The sequence below is a fragment of the Plectropomus leopardus genome, chromosome 21 (assembly GCF_026936395.1).
Source record: "Plectropomus leopardus strain MGB_pleo_1.0 chromosome 21, ASM2693639v1, whole genome shotgun sequence".
In the NCBI taxonomy this organism is placed as follows: Eukaryota; Metazoa; Chordata; class Actinopteri; order Perciformes; family Serranidae; genus Plectropomus; species Plectropomus leopardus.
Genome location: NC_142196.1, coordinates 26,592,326 through 26,614,021, shown reverse-complemented (window position 1 = coordinate 26,614,021; position 21,696 = coordinate 26,592,326). Strand labels below are relative to the sequence as shown.

Sequence of the window (21,696 nt, the reverse complement as noted above, 5' to 3'; positions counted from 1 at the left end):
AAAGGGTTTGTCATCATGAGTTGAAGCCTTGATGTTACGGTTTAATCTGAGGAACAAATAACGTGACGACACGCAAACACTAAAATAAAAATGGCACCTTCATTCTTGTCGGCATCCAGGAGGTTTTGAAACTCGGTGTGGAAGATCTCCAGGTGTTTCTCTATGAGGACCTGCTCACACTTCCTGGCCAGCTCGTCCTGAGTGGATTCATGGAGGTAAACCTGCACACGCCGCTGCTCCTCCAGCAGACGAGCCTCCGCCTAAAGGGTTAAAAATCTTTAATTTGACAACATAATCACCCGCGCTCATAGTTTGAATGTTGCAAGCAACTCTCTCAGAAAATCCACCCTGCTGAGTTTCATTCATACGCTCCACGGTCGCTGCAGATTAGTGAAGTTTCAGAGTTTTAAGACTTTTTAATGCCACTCGGAATGAAATTTTAAACCAATTTTTCAAAAACCATAACTGACATCAATCACTGAGGGTAGGAAAGAATTTTGTCGCAGTTTTTATTGCAACATAAATCAGGATTTTTGGGGATGTTGATGTGGAGGCATTTTTTGAGCTGACCAATAACTTTGAGATTTTGCAATAAAACATCAGAAATTCAAAAAGTCCTTCCTCCCATGTCTTAGCATTTTTAGGACTTTTTACAGATGAATTTAACACATTTTTATACCAATTAAGGCCTTATTTTTACATTAATGAATTCAATGCCTTTTAAGACTTTTTAAAAATCCACAGGAACTCTGATTCATTCATTCATAACTGTAAAATGTGAATTGCAACATAAATTGTGATTTTTGGAGACACTGATGTGGAGGCATATGATATTTTTTTGATGTTACCGATAACCTTTGAGATTTTAAAACACATCAGAAAACAAAACGATTCATAAAGGTCTTCCTCCCATGTCTTAGCATTTTTACAGATAAATTTCACATATTTTAATACCAATCAAATTCTTATTCAAGACCCAAGATGTGCAAATGTTGTATGTATATATGAATATATGCGTGTGTATGGTATATGTATTATTAGTATACTTAGATATTATTACTACTATTATTATTATTATTATTACGTGCATGTGTGTAAATATGTATGTATAACACATGAAAGTGTGTGTGTGGGTGCATGTATGCATATATGAGTATATGTAGCAAGATCAGAATATTGTAGATATTATTGTCATTATTATTGTGTACGTATGTTTGCGTAATGTAACCAGAACATTATAGACACTTAAATAAAGTTAAATTAAGGCCTTTTTTTTTAACATTAATTAATTCAGTGCCTTTAAAGGCTTTTTAACGATCCACAGGAAGCCTGATTCATCATTCATTCATTCACCGGTAGCTGCGTGTAGGTGAAGTGAAAAGAGCGTCTACCTTCTTCATGTACTCGGTGACGGGGTTCTGCTGCAGGAACTCTGTGCTCTCACGCGTGTAGAACCGTTCTGTGTCGGTGAGGAACTGACACTCAAAGTACTCTTTGTACACGGACAGCGTGGGGCCTTTGGCGAAGGCGTCCTCCTCGTTCAGGCCGAGCTCCACTGCAGAGGGAGGACAGGTATTAATGACGAGCTCTGTGATGTTACCTCCTCAGTCACTCAAGTTGGTTCTATCTAATAATTTCATAGTCAAGGGGAATAACTGAATATTTTCAAAAACTGCATTGGTCATGAGAGTAAAACGCAACTTCTTTGGAAAACCTTGACTGACTTTCAATATTTAGTGATATTCAACATCTCACAAAACCTTCACAGTAAAAACAAACTTCAGTATTAAAATACATTTTCAGCTGATCAAGTCACGTTAAACGTCGTCTCACAGCTTCGCCAAACAAAATCTTGGGTTTTTACAGGTGAATTCGGTACGTTTTCATTGTCAGCGTGTTACACGTCGGTCGGCTGGAGTCCGACATGAAAGCTAAGCAACAAGTTTACGACTTCCTGCTTTATCTTGTGTCTGCCAGCGACAGCTGGTCGTTTCTCTGTATTTCTTCTCTGTACTTGTTGACCTACCATAAGACTGGACCACACCGCTGATCAGTCTGGTGTTAATGGTCTCCCCATTCCTCTCTCTCTCTATCAGCTTCAGCACGGCGTTTGTTACCTGGGAAACAGAGACTCCATTAGCTCCTGTTAGCTGCCGTAATAAAGTTTAACCCTTTGAAACCAGGATAGATAGATCACTTTTCTTGTGCTGCGTTCACACGCCTTTCACAAGGATTTAAACCCTTTGAACACGGAGCAAATTAGTTTGATTTTCTTTCAAAAACACGGGGAAAAGCAATGATCAAATTGGCAAGAAATATCCCACAAATGGCAAGAAATTAGTAGATTTAGATTTTTTATTTTCTTAAGCTAGGGAAAGATTTACTAAAGTAAAGTATCATCCTTTTTCCCCTCATTATATTTTATTTCAGAAACGACATGATCCAAAGAAATAAAGCATTCACTTAATCATCTGATAAATCAGAAAAGTGTATTTCTATGGAGATGATTCTATATTAAATATTACATAATTATTTTATTTCTATCTTTATTTTATTTTTATTTTTTGTAAGGTAAATTTCTTGTACTTTTTTTTTTACTTATTTAACTTTATTTATTTATTTTATTTTATTTTTTTTTCCAAATTTCTTGCTAATTTTGGAGTCATCTTCTTAATTTGCTCACTGCCTTCATCACATGTTTTTGAAAGAAATCAATCCTATTTGCTCAGGTTTCAAAGGTTTAAAGGCAACTTTCAAGCACATAAACAAAACTGAACAACAACAAAATAACACTCAGTTTGGTGATCTGAATCTTTGGTATTTCTCACTCCACTTCTATAAAAAGAAACTAAACACACCTGTTTGTTGAGAGGTCGAAATAAACACTCCCTCCAGGTCACAAGTGCCAGCTGGGAGGAAACAGCAGAGCCGGAGAGGAGAGAAGAATGAGACGGTTAACAAAAGGTCAAGACTTCAGGCCGCGTGTTTACTCGTCTCTGTTCCCTTTCATCAGCATGATCCATATCAGCCCAAATTAAATGAGTTTTAAGTGACTTTTAAGGTCCTGCAGGGCGAATCTTTGTGTCATATTATTGGTAAAAAGCAGAAATCACAAAGGCCTCTTTCTGTTCTCTTTAACTTCATCATATTCTGGTGAAATAGGTTTTAAATTCAAATGGCTCATAATTTATTTTCAGACAATGTTTATTTAACTTAAGGATTACATTGTGCTCAATTTTTTAGACAAGTCGACGAGTCTAAGTTTCAACCTCAGAGATTTTAGTTATGTCATTTTTGCTCTCGGAGGCTGAAATTTGGCTGCACTTATTGGGAATCCACGCTTGCCACATTATAACCAACTAATTATCTGTATCTGCATTTTGTTTTAATGATCACCGATAAGATTAATTCATTAAAAAGTTTAAAGAAAGTGTAAAACCTCAGGGAGCTATCTTTATTTATTCATTCTTTAATTTAAATTTTCACTTGACTTTATTAAAGAAAAAGTTGCTAAATTTGTTGTATATGATGTTGAAAGTTTAAGTTTTAATAAAACATTAGCTAAAGGAATTTAAATAAAGTTTTGTGTTGGAGTTTGTTATATTCCAAATTTTAAATATTAACAGTAAGATTTTCATTTTTACTATAAATGCAAAAAGCAAAAAACAAGATTGGTTGGACACTAATACAGAGAGACGCAGTTATGGGTGGATGTTAGCGTCTTTCCTGCTCTGTAACAAAACAAAAATGAATTTCACTTCTTTTAAACAGCATGTCTAAGTCTTCAGATTAGAAGCTAAAAATACCTGTTTACATCCAAACTCACCTCCAGCATTCACTTAACCTCCACTGTGATTAGTGCTGCTTCTAGCAATTACTTTCATTATCGATTCATCTGCCCATTATTTTCTCAATTAATTGTTTTGTCAATAAAACTCTGAGTAATTTCCCAGAGCCCAAAGTGACGTCAACTGGTCTGTTTTATCAGACCATCACACCAAAAATCCAAAGCTATTCAGTTTATTATAATGAATGACAAATAAAAGCATCAAATTCTTACATTTTAGAACACTTTTTTCAAATAACCCCAAATCCATGACATTATTTATGTAGTATACAAACATTTACTTTATGGACCTGGAAAATAACTGTTTTGTGACCTTGTCTGAAAATAAGCATCCAAGATATCTTAAAAAATAAAGGTCAAATAAGAGGCTGCATAAAATGTATCTGCATATATGTATAGATGGTCTATATGTATCACCTGATTTAAGTAACATAGATTTGGGTGGTATTACGGTATACCAGGGTATTTAGAAATCCCCTAAGTATGTTTTAAATTTTTTTTATTCCATTTTTTGCATTTATATTTAACAGTCCATCCCTCTGTATTTTTTTATTTACACTGCTGTGAAAAGCTATTGCAGTATTGTAAATATTTGCTACATTTTTGTCATATAATGCAACATAAAATAAAGTGCTGTGACCTCAAAAGCACCTGCAGAAGCTGATATTAGACGTACCGAGTAAATCTCATAGATTCCCTTGCGTCCCTCATCACACTCTCGTCTGACCCAGTGGCGGTTGAGGTAGGCGCAGATCCCGTTGAGGACCTTACTAGAGAAACGATAATCCTCCCACTGCTGGGTGTAAAACTTCAACACGCACTCGTCCATTAGATCCTCACCATCCTAACGTGAAAAACAGAGGAGAAAGTCAAAACAAGGACAGGAGGAGATTTTTGGTCAAATGCAGTGTGAAGTTTTAAAGTTTCCTCAAGTGTTTGGACTCACCTTGAGCAGGCTGGTCAAGTAATTCTTCAGGAACTCTTTGAGTCGCTTGTAGAGCTCCAGGCCTACAAACTGAGCCCCACCTGGAGTGGTGGACTTTTTGGAGGGCTTGGCTGGAGGCACGGAGCCCCGGCCCTGGCTGGACTGGTGGACGCTGGTACAATAGTTATATACATGTCTGCAGGGAGGGTTAAGGAATATAAACAGAGACGGTAACACATCACACTAACGTGTTGCAAAAATCTGAGGTCAACCTCCATCCACATCAGCTTTCTTTTGCGGTGTTCATATGTCTTTCACGAGCATTTACACATTTGGATACAAATTGTTTTCTTTTCTTAAAAAGGAAATGAGCAATTTAAAACGACGTGGCTCAAAAGTGAGTAAAAGAAAATTTGTTTAAAAAAATAAAGTCACAAGAAAATGACCTGAAAATGAACAAAAAAGAAAAAAAAAGTTAAAACCAAACACAAAAATGTCCCAGAATAAGGTGCTGAAAAAAGGATTCATTTTAGGTATTTCATAATTTTTCTGTACTATAATTCAAAAATATAACATTATACTTATGAATATAGCTTTTATGGAGATCTTTCCCTATTTTTTGGATAATTTTCTAATAATAAAAATAATAAAAATTAAAAAACTAAAATTTAAAAAAAAAATTAAAAAACATTTTTATTTTAGATATTTTGTCATATATTTTTTTCTGTAAAAAAATTTTGAATATAAAATTATTATATTTATAAATATAATTTTATGGACATTTTTCCCTCTTTGGGATAATTTACTGATATCCCCCTACCCACTCTTTTTTAAAACTAATAAAAAAACTAAAATAAAAAATAAAAACATAATAATAATATTTTTTTTTCCTGTTATTATGTATCATTGTCTTTTTTTATTTTTTGGAGAATCTTCTAATAATTCTCTCCTCTTTAAGTAATTTTCGCATCACCTTTTACTAATTTCTTGCAATTTCTGGGACATTTCTTGCCAAGTTGATCATTGCCTTCGCAGATTGTGGCTTGTATAAAGTTTAGATGAGCGTTGTTCTTTCTGCCTGACGGGATGGGATTACAGTTCTCAGATTATATGGCTGGGTGCGTTTTGTACTTTAGGGAAATGATGACATCCTGTAGCGCTGGGAAAGGTGCGTAACAGGAAGCGAGGTTGTCAAACAACAAAATGTGCCCTCAGAGAAAATCATCTGTTCATGTCCTTTACACTCACATCATGCACACTGTGCAGTCTGCATGTTTACAGGAGGATTATGTTAGTCTGGTAGCTCAAAAATCCAGAAGTTTGACTTCCCTTTTTTTATAAATGAAATAAATTTTAGACTCAAACCCTCTGGGATCAGTGATTATGTAGATGGTTCTTTGAAGCAAAGGTTTGCTTCCTGTATTTAGGACTCTGGCCTGCTGGGTGTCCTTTAGTTGTAACTCATTATCAGAGCAAACAACTATAAAACAGGTTTGGTTTTACAGAGAAGGAAGCAGCGAGCCAGTGTCACAAAGTAAACGACAACAAGAAGCGACGGAGGCAACCGACTCAACAACTGGCAAATTACTTGTGATTATTATTATTATTATTATTATTATTATTAAAGACACACTTTAACGATTTTCAACCAGCTCTGTGTCACCACGGTGTGGGGTGATGAATGTTTTAAAGTGCCCCCCTTGCTGTGCCACATCCAAAATGTCACAGGATGAAGTCTGTTCGACTCCACCACCGCAGCTGGAGGTATGCCCTCTTTCAGCTAGTTGCTATAAACTCATATTTCAAAGGGTTAACGTAGCTTCTGTTGTGTTTTCGTGTCTGGATGTGATATGATATGTTTTGATTAACTTTTTTTAATAGCAGATTTTGTGCATGCAAACCAAAACAATTTTCTGCATTTTGCACGCAAAAATCACAGTATTTTCATCAGATTCATCAGGTAATCCTTCCACCCAACATTCAAACCCACAATCACAGCTTCACAGCGTCAACCTCCCCGCTCTGACAGGATACGTGTAGAGTTCCATGTAGCGTGACTTAGCCATGCTTTGCCGCGTGTAGACCTGCTGGATGCCAGCCCGCAGGTCGTCCCATATCTGGTCCAGGCCTATCTGTTTCAGTCCGTGGGGGTTCTGGGTCCTGTTTGACGACATCGTGGAGCCCCTCGTCCTCTCCTCTCCCTGCCGAACAATGCCCTCCCTTTCCTGCTCCGGTGGGCGTGCTCCCCCCGGCTCCTCTCCTCTGTTGGTTTCGGTGACCTGGCTCGCTCTGCTCTCAGAGTGCGCAGTCCATCTGGCAGCTGCGGCAGCGCTTCGGGAAGCTGGTCGTCGGTTACAAGGCGGGATGCAGTCCCACTCTGCACGCCTGGGTGGCGGTGTCTGCCACTCCTCCAGCTAAAAGCTTTGGCACCCCTCACCAGATGACCTGCAACAGAACAAGACGGAGACAAAACACATTCTGATTAAAAACCTTTATAACAAAGAAACAACCTACATAAAAATTTGAAGAGGACTCGTGATTCATCGGATTTATTTAAAATCCCAGAATCAAAATTCAGGGAATCCTTAGCTTCCTCAGCAGTGTGTCAGCAGGAAGCCAGGTCACTCCTAAGGTCTTATGTGCTGACACCTGGCTCTGATCCCTGTCCACACAAGTGCTGACCACACCCTGACGTCACCCAGCTAATAACAGATTAGTCCACTTCAACGCCTGCACCAGTCCAGTCAGGACGGCGCCCAGTCCACAAAGCTCCATTCTGGACACCAACCGACAATTTTACTTTGACGCATTCGTCCAAAAGCCTCATCTAGAAACAAAAGCTGAAGTGTGTGTTCTTTACAAACAAGCCACAAAATACCTGAATGAATGAAAATGTTATCTTTAAGATATCATGTTCAAAATTCCAGCTAACTGTTTTTTTGTTTGTTTGTTTTTATCTTTGTGTATGCGTCCCAAGCCCCAAGGAGGTGCGTCAGGCTCCGATGCAAATTTTACACAGTGGCATTACACCGTCCAAGTCGGCCATGTGATGCCCATGGGCCCAGAAAGACTTCAGACCGCCATTCACGCTAGCGAGGCTTTATACCAGAAGTCGGTCACCCTCTTTCTTCAGCAGCAGTTGGAGTCTCTAATTCTGCTGTGTGGATTCAGCCAGAGCTGCTGATCAGATCAATGGAATACAAACATTTGCACCCAGTTTCTCTGTTTCATTCTCACTTTCTTTGACGTTCTGTTGCTCCATCTGTGCCCAGAATACACTCTGCGCTCCAACAGTGGGGTGCAAAGAATGCCTGAATGATGTATATATTCTAATTGTGCTCCTAATAAAAATATAAAATAATTACATATTAGCAGATGTTTTGATCATGGTAAGCGGCCACAAATATATGAATGAATGGAAATCCCTGGTGCTTTTGCATCTAAATTCTGTTTTCAATATGATTTTCTTAACAATAAACAAAAATATTTTTTTTTCATTTGTGAATTGATCCCCCAACCCGTCGAATGTGACGTTTGGTCACAATCACAAGAGTAAACGTAGCCGGTTTACCGGTGACACTGATGACAGTCTAAGGAAGCCACATCATTAAGGCCAATTGAAAGACCTGAAGCTGTAATTTCATCCCCGCAGTTGAGACAAGAGGAGAAGGTAAATGAACGCCACAGTTTGAAGCATCGACATCTTTAAAGCAACAGAGAGAGAAAGAGGAAAGATGAGACACACAGAGTGAAAAGAGAGAGAAAAGACTAAAAGACTTTCACACCAGGCAGGGATATCTTATTTGTGAACAAAGTACCAATAAAAAATCTGGTACTGTGTATTTGATCATGTTTTATTGTTTTAATAAACTGAAGCAGAGTGGAAACAATTAGGCTTTCTGGACACTGATCAACAGTCAGTAAACTCTTTAAAAGTTCAAAGTAAAAATCTTCAATCTGTTCTTAATTAAGTAGCGGACAGAGAGAGACAGTAATTGTATCATATCAGCTTTTACATACCATACATACAATCTTTACATACAAGCTTTCCTCTATTTTAGTTCATTTAAAACTGAATGTTTGTGGGTTTTTTGACTGCTTGAAGTTGTCACCTTCAGTTATGGGGCATATTTTTGATGTTTTCTTACATTATTTCGAATCAAAAAATATTTGTAAAGGTTGATTAATGAAATGAATAATGATTAAAAAAAATATCATCAGTTGCAAATCCAATTCAAATCAACCAATGATGCCATGACAGCAATTAGACTTTATGTCTTTTATAACTGTGATAATTTTGGTCTCTCTACATGAAAACAAAAAAATTGCTGATAATGAGATACACATTAATATTTAAGGGCTCATATTGTGTTTAAAACATGCAGGTACCAAACTGAGATATGACACTGTTGTTTTTATTACACAGCTAAAACTTCACTGCGAGTTTGTTTTAATATCCCAGATCAACTGAGAACAGTCATAAAAAAGAGAAAATCAAAGGTCTCGCTGTGTAAAAACAGCCTGAAAGAAGCAGAGAATCTGAAGGCAGGGTGTAGCGGTAGAAACTGCTGTGTACATGTAGGCAGCGCTGCTATATTTAGAAGCACCAGGCATGCAGCGCTGCCCGTCTCTGGACGTTCACAGCTATTAGGGCCAGAGACTCAGGACGTGACCCAAGTGCAATAGTCTGTTGGTGGAAGGGGGAGGAAGCTGAGTGACCTGCTCTGTTTACTTCCTGTCCCTGTTGACGCCGCACAATGAATGAACACTTGAGACGTGTGAGCGGTTTCACCGATACGGCAGCTACAGATCTGCTGCCGCTTATAGAGACGTGGGAAGACAAGAAACTGAAATGTGGGTCTTTAAATAAGACAGCAAATGTGTGCGTTTGTTGCTCATAACATTTTTACTATATTTGGATATTCATATGGCATGTTCAGAAAAACAAAAAACACAACTAGCAATGATCTTGTTTGAGGAAAAACATTATAAAAATGGTAAGAACAAAATGTTTAGAAGATATACAATTTACTATCATGAGGCAATATGAAGGAGCAAATTGAAAAACTCGTCAACAAAGCACTGTAGTTGCTGATTCAATTCTTTTCCCCAATCGATCAATCAAATCATTTCCACTCTGCTTTCTACCATTTTTGTTGTCCTATCCAAACAATCTTCCCCAAACACAAAACGTACTAATCTTCCTTAATATTGGTGTGAATCACTTCTTTCATCATAATATGATATATTGATTCTTTGGACAACAGTACGATATTTTTTAATATCACAAAGTCTGCCATGCTATGATGTGATTTGACTCAATAAAGGGTCCTGTGATCCAAAGGAGAAAATTTCAGTTAATATCGATTGTTTTTTCCCGGCTGCTCACCATTCGACCCTGTCACAATAATATCAGCATGTCACCAGCATAAATATTAAACCAGTGAGTGTCTGACATTTTTGGGAACTAAATGACAAACGATTATGAAAAAACTCAGTTTAGTTTCAGCAGTCGACATGTTATCCCCGTGCACCCTCCTGTTTTCTCAACGACAAAAATTGTCTACATTCATTTTCTTGCCAAACTATTTCTCAAAAACTACAAAATATGATTACCCATTGTAGAAAAACTCTTGCACGGTACGATTTTTCACATCAAATGCTGCAGCACACGTTCTACTTTGAGTTCCCCGAGCAACACTGTGGGCAGGATGATAAAGAGAAGCACTGAGGCAGAGGGAAAGCCGTGACACAGCAGTAAGCTTCGGGCACATCAAGACTTAGACCGGGCCTTCATCAGTCACTGAAATCTGTCGTCCTCTCCACGCCCAGCCTCCGTCTCCAGCATCCCTTCCCCCCGCTGCCACAGACTGACCACATCACTGCAGCTGCAGCCTGCTGCCACTGTGCTCCACCAACTACAACACGCAAAACTACATCTCTGCTTCACCTGCTGCAACAATCACAATCAAAAAAGTCTTGGTTACAAAGAAATCTGCCACTTTTTAACCAAAGCCAGACTTCCAAATGTGTCTACTAACAGCAGTTCTTGGCAACATCAACACACAGGTCTCCCTGCAAGCTGAAACTGGAGAGCACAAAATCTCAAGCCAGTTTAAACATCTAATCAGCAACCAGTTCACTTTCTTTAAAGACCACAAGGCCTCCACAGTCAATGCATTTACATGATGTTAGAAAAAGTCAAACTATTGTTAGTCCGATAAAAACTGGACTTTCAAAACGCACTAACATGTGTGTCCGACTGAAATCGGACTAAATCAAATATCTCGAAATCAGACTAACACACCCAGATAATTGAGTTGGAAATCGAGCTATTCCGTCGTATAAACACCTCAGTTTAACTGGACTGCCCTGCGCGTGCTCCTAGACGCCGCCCGGCCTCCATTGTTGTTTACAGATAGGAACAGTTCGTCACGTATGAGAGGGGAAAGGGTGCTGCAAAACAGGTCAGGCATTTTTAAAAAAATATATATATATAAGCACTGAGGAGGGTCTGGAGTTTTTAATTTTGGCTTAGGTGAGGGACATATGACTTAAAAGGGTAGTATATTTATTTTAAATAAAAAAAGTCACACCCCAGCCACCCCACTCCTCTGATAAATAAAGTACAGTCCCACAACACTGGCACACAAGCTAAGCGATGTCCTGCTGTGGACGAGGTCACAGCAAAACATATTTTAACCACCTTAAATAAAACTCAAGTTCAAGTGTACTCTGTTTGAATCTTGTCTCCTCTTTGCCTCCTACAGAAGCTGATGGAGGCTGCGGTAGAGTCTGGTGTTTGCTCAGCACCGCTCGATTGTATGTATGTGTGTAAAGCAGCTGTTTTCTACCCTGAAGTTATTGTAAATAAACAGCTGAGAGTCGGACATACAAAACTTCCAGTTCCACAATCGTCCAACTACCAATTTCCAATCTCAGGTAAAAAAACTTGCCACGTTAAACCCATTCGCACCGGCTTGATCAGTATCAGGATGCCTGACCTGTCAGCAGCGAGCTCACACAGCTCGGCCCAGACTCTAGACCTGCCTCCGCTCCTCTTCATCAGAAAACTCAGAAAAGGCAACCCTACCTGAGGTGTTACCATGGCAACTGGGGCAGACAATACCTGCAAGTAGCCGTTTGACTACGGGAAGGTAGGGCGTTCACTCTCTGTGTCTCCTGTGTGTCTATTCTCTGGTGGGGGAGAAAGGTGGCCTTCACGGCAGCACCGGGATCAGATTTCAGATTCCCACACCACAAGGTTTCAGATGTGAGTCTCACTACAGAGTCTGACCTACAGTCAGGATGAAGAGGGAGGCTTGGTGAGTGGTTTCTAGAGAGTTTGTTGTGAAACAGGACTCCTGTCTTCATCGTCAGCGGCGCCATGGTCGGCACGTTTCTCCTTCACACGCGGCAGGAAGGCGACAAAGTTTAAAGGTCGTGACTCATTTCAGGGAACATGCTCTTTTCGGGGAACGACTAGCTTATATGTGTCTGTCAACAAGTGCTGCTGACACACTAATGGACCTGTTTATGTTTATGATTGAGTCAGTTAGCTGGGAGAAGCAAAACATCTATTTTATTCTTTTAACTTCACAAAATCTTGAAATTATGAATATATTTAAGAAACACTTTGGACGAGTAACACAGTCACTGAGACAGAGCAACTATTTTGATGACTGTTAAGTGGTTTAATTCATTTTTCAAACAAAAATCCAATTCACACAGATTTTTAGCTTCAAAAATGTGAAGATTAGATACTTTTTCTTGTCATTCATTACAGAACTCTAACAAAATCACTGCATTTGTGACCATTTCTCCTGAATGCATGTTGGAGATGAAGTTCACAAATTAACTGAGAAAAAGTAGGAAATAATACGTTTATACTTCCTCCTTCTCCTTCTCCTTTTCGAACACGTAAGATGCAAATTCTTGTTGCTAATTTGAATCTATTCATTGAGTTTAGGTTATCATCTATTTTTGTTATTGTCATTCTGTTGAAGTTTCATCTTTTTCTGTTTGTTCATTTGTATTACATGTTTATATAAGTATCTTTCTAGAATGCACAAGTTAAAATTTGGCATGGCGGCAGTCTTGCAAGTACATGATACAAACTGAAGTCTCTGAAGTGACAGGTGACTCATAAACGGGTCTTATTATTATTATTACAGAGCAATTTAAATAATAACAAGAATGGAAAAGGGGTTTAAAAAAATCTACTGGTTTGACCAACACATAGGTTGGTAGCAGTTAACATTGGAAGGTAAAAAAAACACCCAAACACATTTTATTTAATAAATTTAATACATTTTTTCTTTAGAAAAATGGCCAAAATTGGGGGGAAAAAGAAAGCAAATGTCTTTTCTACTAAAAATTTGTTGTTAAAAATAAGAAATATAATCATTTTTAACGTTTTAAAGAATTCTTTTCATTTTTTTTAATTCACTGTTGTTCTACATTAATGTAATTTAATTTATTACACACATTTCAATGATTTTTCAAAATTTTTCTATGATTTTTCCTGGCTTCCCGTGACCGTGGGAATCCTGCTTTGGTGCAGTAGGTATTGCTACGACTCAGGAACCAGAGTGTGTCTGCACGGGAAGGATGCAGGGAGTGGTGGAGAGAGACGGAGAGCGACGGAGAGAGAGAGCGGTGCTCGTGGGCGAAAAAAGCAGCTCAGCCTGGTAAATCTGATTACCCTGGTCACCGTGTGTCCTGACCGGACTCGCCAACCTAATACCCTACATTTACAACAAAAACAATTACACACAGAGTTCCCACACATGGTCATGGACAAAATTTCAAAACTTTTCCAAGGCTTTTAAAGGACCCCGATTTTTTCCCCCTTAACCATTTTCCCGGCATTTTTCAAACATATAAGATTCAAACTCTATTCAAGCATAATTTCAGTGTCCCACAGCGTCTTTTATACGTTACGGGAAAAAATTAATTAAGTTCTACTTTTAAAAAATCAGCAAAGTTTTTTAAAGGAAAACAAGTCACCTAAAATTAAAAAAAAAAAAAAAACATTTTTTAAAGAAAATATTCCTTGGAATCCTGTTTTCTCAAAAAAAAAATTAAGAAATGAAATCTCCCATTTTTTTAAAAAGAGAAAGAAAATCTCAATTTTTAAAGTTTCATTAAAAAAAAATAGCCCCCAAAAAGCTAAAGATTTGCCTATTAAAAAAATCAACAGCAAAATAAATACTAGATACAGACATTTAAAGTTGTGTGCACCTCTCTGAAAGCCAAAAAGGCTTAAAAAATTATTTGACATGCATAGTAGGAATTCACGAGGGGAGAGACGGACACAGGAAGAAAATGAGGGAACTATAATTAAAAACAAAACCTTGGCACACATCGACAAAATATTACAGCTACATTTCACTGGCAACCACATGTAATTATTTCATCATTATGTTATATTATGCAATGTGTTACAGACTACACATTTCCATTATTTTTACAAAATTTGCAAGGGTTTTTGGTAGTTCCATGACTTTTCAAGTTTTCCATGACTGTGGGAACCCTGAATGCAGCAAAATAAACACAAACACAAACCTTGGTTTTGATCTCCATCCCTTCAATCTGAGTTTAGTGACCAAAACAAAACCATCAAACTGTGAGGGTGAGTCACGAGGAACAATGAAGCTCCAGATGAATCACAAGCACTTCTTCAACACTGACATGCTTGTAAGGTGTGCGTGTGTTTGTGTGTGCACGCAAAGCGATCGTGTGCCGGGTTAGGCAGCGAGGGAGGATATTTCATTAGTGTAAGCAGCTTTTGATTTCTGTCGCTCTGCTCAGCATTCAGACGACCAGCCAAAGCAGGGAGTCACTGCCTCGTTGGATTGGCTTTACAATGACTGCCCTCAGCGCCGTCACATCAAAGCACCATGCACATATTAAGCAGACAGACCTGGACGGGTCAGACCAGGTAAAGAAGGAGGTAGGACAGCTCGGTCATGGCGGATATCACTTAAAATCCTCAGGAGAGACCATGAAAGACCATGCATCCTCTGACATGATGACTGAAACTCCTTATTCTTTTTCATCACTACATTATAACTTTTTAAAATATATTTATTTTATCAAAATATGAATTAACAACAGAATTAGAACTAAATATTTAAATACAGCTCAGGAAGCTCATGTCAAATAATTTTTTAAGCGCTGAGGGAGGGGTATAAAACTTTAAATGACTGTAATTTCAATTTATTTCACCACTAATTTTGGGGGGGGAGGCATGTTTTAGATTAAAAGTTTTGGCAATTTTTTTAGCAAAGAAACAAAATGCAACTGATATCAGTTACTCTGGATTAAGGACATATGCTTATGTTTATTATGTAAACAGAACTTTTTTTCTCCATCAAACCGTTGAAAAGAATTGGGAAATTTGTTGGCCATTTTTCTTGCTGATAGCAAAGTTTTTTTTGTGTGCATAAATTACACTTAGCCTTGTATACCTTGTAATATTGACTTGACTGGCAGTTTTAGTTAAAAATGCACTTCCTAATGTCATTCACAGTGAATGCAGACAGTGCTGATATTGGTTAATCTATCCTTATCTGTGTGGCATTACTGCTAGAAGCATTCAGTTTTTCTTTTTTTTTAAAGAGGAGAGACACATTATTGTGAGGTTTTAATTTGCAAAGTCAGAAAACACTATTAAAAAATCTTTTAAAATCTACTTTCCATTTCATAGCAATTTAAAAAAAAATTGAAAGACTTATTTAAGACATTTCAATATCAATTTAAGGCCTTATTTGTAAATTATTGAAATCAATGACTTTTAAGACTTTTTAAGGATCCCTGACTAAAAATATTTTGTATTTTTGCTTTTGAATAATCATGATAAATAACCGTGATCTCACTATTGATCAGAATAATAATTTGGATTATAATCGTGCAGCCCTACAACCACATTGTTTCAGCATGTTTACAGACAGCTGATTTGCCAATAGAGCTGCCCTGGAAGGAGCACTAGTGATTTTACGCTGCCAAACACTAATGCAGACTGATGCATGCCAGTATGATGTTGAGCAAAGAAAAGATTCGTCTACTAGACTGGGCATGTGTTGAGTGAGCTGTTGCGAAAGGACATATCAGGTGCAACATGTGCTCCGTGTAGTATAAACATCAGTAAAGTAATAAAAGAGACATTCCCCACTAAATCAAAAATGCAGTATTCTACTCAACTCCACAAGACAAATAAAACACCTTTGTCTCCACATAAATAAAACTGCCATAAAAAGACAACCAGAGGTGCAGATGGTATTTTTTGTTATTTTACACTATAAAGGTTGACATGCATGCTTCTCCTCAAACTGACAAATTCCCTGAGATATAATAGAGAAAATTTACACGAGGATATGAATGTTGTCTTTAAGCCGCTGAATAACTAACTATGCAAGATTGGACAAGTCTGCAGCTGTTTTATCATGGTATGTATGCAAAATTATCATCGGACAGCAGATGTTCTTTAATACTCTAAATACCAACACTCGCCCACCCAGCACACATGCGTATTAACACACACAGACATTCCTAATCAAGTAGGTTGATTTTGACATGATAAGACGTGTCTACATGTGTACAACTAAACCTCATATCTCAATATAAACAGTGTGACTTCCAAAAAGAGTGGCAACTGCAGCTGACAAGGCCAAATGGAAAAAAATGATGCTATTTCAGGTGCCACAATATTAACATAAGTCACATTTAGTCCAAACGAGGAAGATCAAAACAAGTTTTCTTCTCAAATGGCTTGACTTTCACTTTAAAAGATTTAAAGTTTCCATATGCTCATTTTCCTACAATTTCCAAATGTATTATAGAATTTGATGGATCTCACAACTTTGAATCAATACTGGGTTACATTAGAATAGAATAGAATAGAATAGAATAGAATAGAATAGAATAGAATATTCCTTTATTGATCCCCCATTGGGGGAAATTTCAAATGTTAGCTTTAAATTAGCTTGAAAAAGCAATATTATAGAGTTGTAGCTTGGTTTTAATTACTTCTGTTTGACTGTCAAATATAGTGCAACCTTTTTTCCTCTCGTAATGTGTCACAAGTCACACTGGAAACATAATATGTTACTTCAAATCAGCTAAACTTAACTTCTGAAAAGTTTCACATTGTTTGTGCCAGTGTTTGTATTAGGCCTTGTATCTTTATCTGCAATACTGCTGAAAAATATCAGATTTCAACTTCTTTCAACTTTAAAAACAGTGCATATAGGGACGTAGATATCAATTACTTCCTGTACAAGTGTAGAATGACAACATTTTGGTGTTAAAAAGCTGCACAAATACTTAAAAAAATGACTTAAATTATGCCTCCTTCTTCTACACCTGATCAACGATGAAAGACAACCACCTATGCCAGCCGTCAATGTTTGTTTTGTTTACTTCTCTAAAAGATTTAGGAAAATAATATCTTAACTGTCAACACAGACAGTCCGAAACCAAAAGAGGAGTCCTGATCATTCAAGGGAAACAAAAAAGAAGAAACATTATTGAAAACGTGAAAAACACAACATCAGATAAAACACAATTTTTAATGAGTTGCCGGGCTCCTATACTATGTCACCTTTCAATAAATGCTGCATCAATGTCAAGCATTTACAAAAGCCCCCCAAAAAACAATTGCTATAACAACCAGGTGTGCCAGCTCTGAGTTTTCCCAATATAAATCAAAAATAAATGAGAAACAGTCAGAAAGCGACAATATTTTCTATTTTCTCATTAGGGACGGGAATCACTGGAGGCCCCACAATAAGACATCATTTCTGTACAGAAGTTATGATACAATATTATTGTGAGTTTGCAAGTGTAGCAACACGCTGAGTATTGCAACATAATAAACTGTGATATATTGCAATTTATTCACTTTTTTAAATCAACTGCCAATTACATCACAAAATGATTTTTATCAGCCAGTGTTGCTATGAAACTAAAGCACAAGCAGTATACAACAATATTAGATTAGATAGTATTGTATACTTTACTCCAAATGCTAAGTATTGTATGAAAACTTAACAGCAATTTATCTTAATCTCTAATAGTTTTGTCTGTTAAAAATGCCATGACTTTTCCAAAACTTCCAGTCATTTTACTACTTCCATGACTTTTCCTGAAATTCTATAATAGTTCAAGGTTTTCCATGATTGTGGGAACCCTGTACCAGGTATGCCAACCATTTGTTTTCCCTAAAAAAATCAAAGAGAAATGAGGGAAACAGTCAGCAAATGACAATATTTTCCACCTGCTGGTGGACTCTTATCATTAAGCTTTATAAAAACTTTTTTCCCTCCCATTTATGTTATTAATCAAGGCCTAAATTTTGGTGACCACCAGGTATTTTCCAGGTACTCCAGGAGAGTGGGAGCCCTGTTCAAGTTTCAAAACTGAGTTTCAGATCTATCATAATCAGCCAATGTTGGTATAAAACTATTCTCACTATGCTGTTCTTTTTAACTTACTTAAAATGCAAGCCCTTAATTACATTATGAGGTGGCTGTTAAGTACTCTATCTCTGTCTTAGAAAACTGTCGATACATAATTGAAAACAGGTGTAAAGTTAAAGAAAAAAACTAAAAATGATAAAACATTAGTTGCAGGGCTCCCACACCTTATCAACTTTCCACAACAATGTCAAGCATTTACTAAGGACTTTAACAAAAATCAATAAATATGAATAACAACCATGGCATACCAGTAGAGTTCCTGCACATTTTCAGGAGTAAAATCTCAAACAGTGTGTCATGACTTTTCCAAAAATACCAGTGATATTTACTAATCCCATGACTTTTAATGAACTTCTATAACTATTCAAGGTTTTCCATAACTGTGGGAACCCTGTACCAGGTATGTCAACTGTTTGTTTTCCCGAAATAAACCAAAGAGAAATGAGAGAAACAGCCAGCAAATGACAATATTTTCCACCAGCAGACAGGTACTAATCACCCTGGGTTTGATGAAAACTTGTCCCTTTTTTCCTTCCTATTTATCAGACTATTTAAGGCCTATATTGTGGCGTCCACCAGGTATTTTCCAGGTATTCCAGGAGTGTGGGAGCCCTGTGTCCGTGTCAGAAATCACTACCCTTCGCTCCACAGCGGCAGACGGCCGATCTGCTCGGATTAAATACAAACCGTGGCACCGTCAGCTAGTTCGGGACTCTAAAATCATGCCAATAAATACAATACAGCTTCACATTTGCCGCTTTTTTAAATATACGTTGAGATTTCCCAACGCTGAGCTGCGAAGGGAGTCAAACACAGCTACGCAACACTGCTAGCTATCATTAGCTTCTCGATTAGCCTGTTAGCTTGTAAGTAGCTCGGCTACCTGGCGCTGCGCGGATTGAATCAAAATACAGCCTCAATTTGGGCCGTTTCTTTAAGTCGTTTAGATACATATGTGGTGTTGGGAGTGTATTAAAGATAGACGCCGCCTCGGTTGAGCTAACAGCAGCGGTTGGAGGAGACTACCAGCTTGTGTTGTTGGTGTAAAATGGCAGCCTAGCTTCTCGGGCTGCTCAATAATGAGTCAGGAAAACACTCCGCTAGCCGTTTAGCATTAGCCAGCTAGCTCCTGGCTAGATTGATTGTCATTAAAAAACAGCGCCACGGTGTGACGTCCACAGCTATGAAATGTCTTCTTACCATTTTAATGCTGTCGCTGTCACCGTTCAGTCGCTGTATTGGTGATTTTGGGGGGTCCAGAGGCTGTCTCCGCCGCCGTCTTCGGCTCCTCTCGGTGTGTGTGTGTTTGCTCTGCGTTGCTAACTGCGACCGCTCCGCCGCTCACAAAGATCAGCTCACAGCCACCGAATCATGCCGCGTTCAGGGCCCCTCCGAAATATAGACCCCACCACAGACAACAGAAATACAGACCTCACCACAGACAGAGCACACGAAAACAGAAATACAGACCTCACCACAGACAACAGAAATACAGACCTCACCACAGACAGAGCACACAAAAACAGAAATATAGACCTCACCACAGACAGAGCACACGAAAAACAGAAATATAGACCTCACCACAGACAGAGCACACAAAAACAGAAATACAGACCTCACCACAGACAGAGCACACAAAAACAGAAATATAGACCTCACCACAGAAATCAGAAATATAGACCTCACCACAGAAAACAGAAATATAGACCTCACCACAGACAGAGCACACAAAAAACAGAAATACAGACCTCACCACAGACAGAGCACACGAAAAACAGAAATACAGACCTCACCACAGACAGAGCACAAGAAAAACAGAAATATAGACCTCACTACAGACAGAGCAAACAAAAAACAATGAAAACAGTGGTGGGCGAAGTGTTCAGATCATTTACTTATAGAAAAGTACTTAAACCAAGTAAGTAAATAAACAAGTATGATTGGGAAAACATATTTCAAGAATTAAAAGTATACCAAATGCAGAAAAATCCTAAAAAAAAATACAACACCAAACCTTAAAATCATTGGTTAATGAAAAGAAAATAAGACCACCCCCCAAAAAAACCCCTGAAAATTGTTTTAGAAAAAAAGAGGGAAAAAAATCAACATTTTGAATTATGAAAAACTAAAATTGATTTTTTAAATATTTTTTAATTTATAGTCTATGCGATTTTTAATATATAACCCATAATATACCAGTTCCACCTCTCCAGGTATTGAAACGTCGGAGCTTGCGAGGACTCCCTGAACGCATCATCAGCGTCACCGAATGGCGTCGCCGTTGGACTACAAACATGGCTGCACAAAACAATCACAGCTGCTTCAACTACAGATATTGCAATATCTATCTGGCGCATGCGCAGTTGTATGTTCAGTCACCTAATATGACATTTTAATTATGCATGCCTGAGACGGACGCACGACGCTGACATTTAGCTGTCCGTCCTTTAGTGTGTGTGTGTGTGTGTGTGTGTGTGTGTTGTGCAAAGACTGTAATCTTTAGAGTCATCCCAATGAAAACAAAGATATTTGTCCAATGATGTGACCTCATCTCTCTGCATTTTGCATCGCTCTGCTCTGACTGTAAAAGCATAATTTCGTTTGAATGTGTCATTCCTGCAGAGAGCCAGCTGTTCCCCAAACAGACGTCAGTCATCATTTACACAACCTGCCGTGTGCTCATCGTCTCTGTTCCTGCGCGCGCCTTCCGCGCCTCTGCAACAGGCAGGAAACGACCTCTGCTGGCGGGTGACACAATCACACAAACACACAACACTGTCACTGATGAGGACCAACACCAGAGCAGAGAGGGTCACTTCTGAAATGTCATAATAATAATAATAATAATGATAATGATAATAAATGTTGTTAAATGTTTATCACGCATTAATATTCCACTGAGGCTAAAAATTTGTATACTTGGAAAATACCACAAGGACTTTAACAGAACAATAAGACAAACAAAAAATGATTGATTTGGACTTCTCCATGCAAAAAAAATTACTGCAATATGTTGGAAAAATGTAGGACCACCATCACGTTTTGGGCTGGAGAAGCTGACAAATATTATTAAAGGTAAGCAGAAATATGTTTTTATGTCCTTCTTGGCCAACAAATGTTGTATGAATAACATGAAAGTATTGATCCTGCCGTTTTATTTTATTACTTGTATATTTTGTTTTTAAATGTTGCCATGTTGTATTTTATCTTAAAAATTTATTTATAGATATATAAATAACCAAAACATGCCAAAACCTTACAATTATTAGTGAAAAGAAAAAAACTCCACCCCTAAAACTCAAAATTAAAAAACTAGAAAAACAACCACAAAACTCAAAAGTATTCGAAAAAGTAAAGAAAATCAGTTTTAATCCCCCTCCGTCCTTTGTTGTTGTTTTCTTACTTGATGTTACTGTTGTTTTTGTTTTGTTTACATAGTTATT

General features: G+C 37.8%; 1 protein-coding gene across 1 annotated transcript in view; it reads right to left on the bottom strand.

The window, feature by feature from the left end:
• Positions 1-19,622, bottom strand: part of LOC121960512 (cullin-1) — a 31,052-nt gene extending 11,430 nt beyond the window's left edge. The window contains exons 1-8 of the mRNA XM_042510250.2: positions 19,454-19,622; positions 6,807-7,217; positions 4,794-4,968; positions 4,524-4,691; positions 2,859-2,909; positions 2,027-2,117; positions 1,392-1,555; positions 98-260 (exon numbers count right to left, since the gene is read on the bottom strand). Coding sequence (XP_042366184.1) covers positions 98-260; positions 1,392-1,555; positions 2,027-2,117; positions 2,859-2,909; positions 4,524-4,691; positions 4,794-4,968; positions 6,807-6,946 — 952 coding nt within the window. The 5' untranslated portion in view covers positions 6,947-7,217; positions 19,454-19,622. The remainder of the gene's footprint in view (positions 1-97; positions 261-1,391; positions 1,556-2,026; positions 2,118-2,858; positions 2,910-4,523; positions 4,692-4,793; positions 4,969-6,806; positions 7,218-19,453) is intronic.
• Between the last annotated feature and the right edge of the window lie 2,074 nt (positions 19,623-21,696).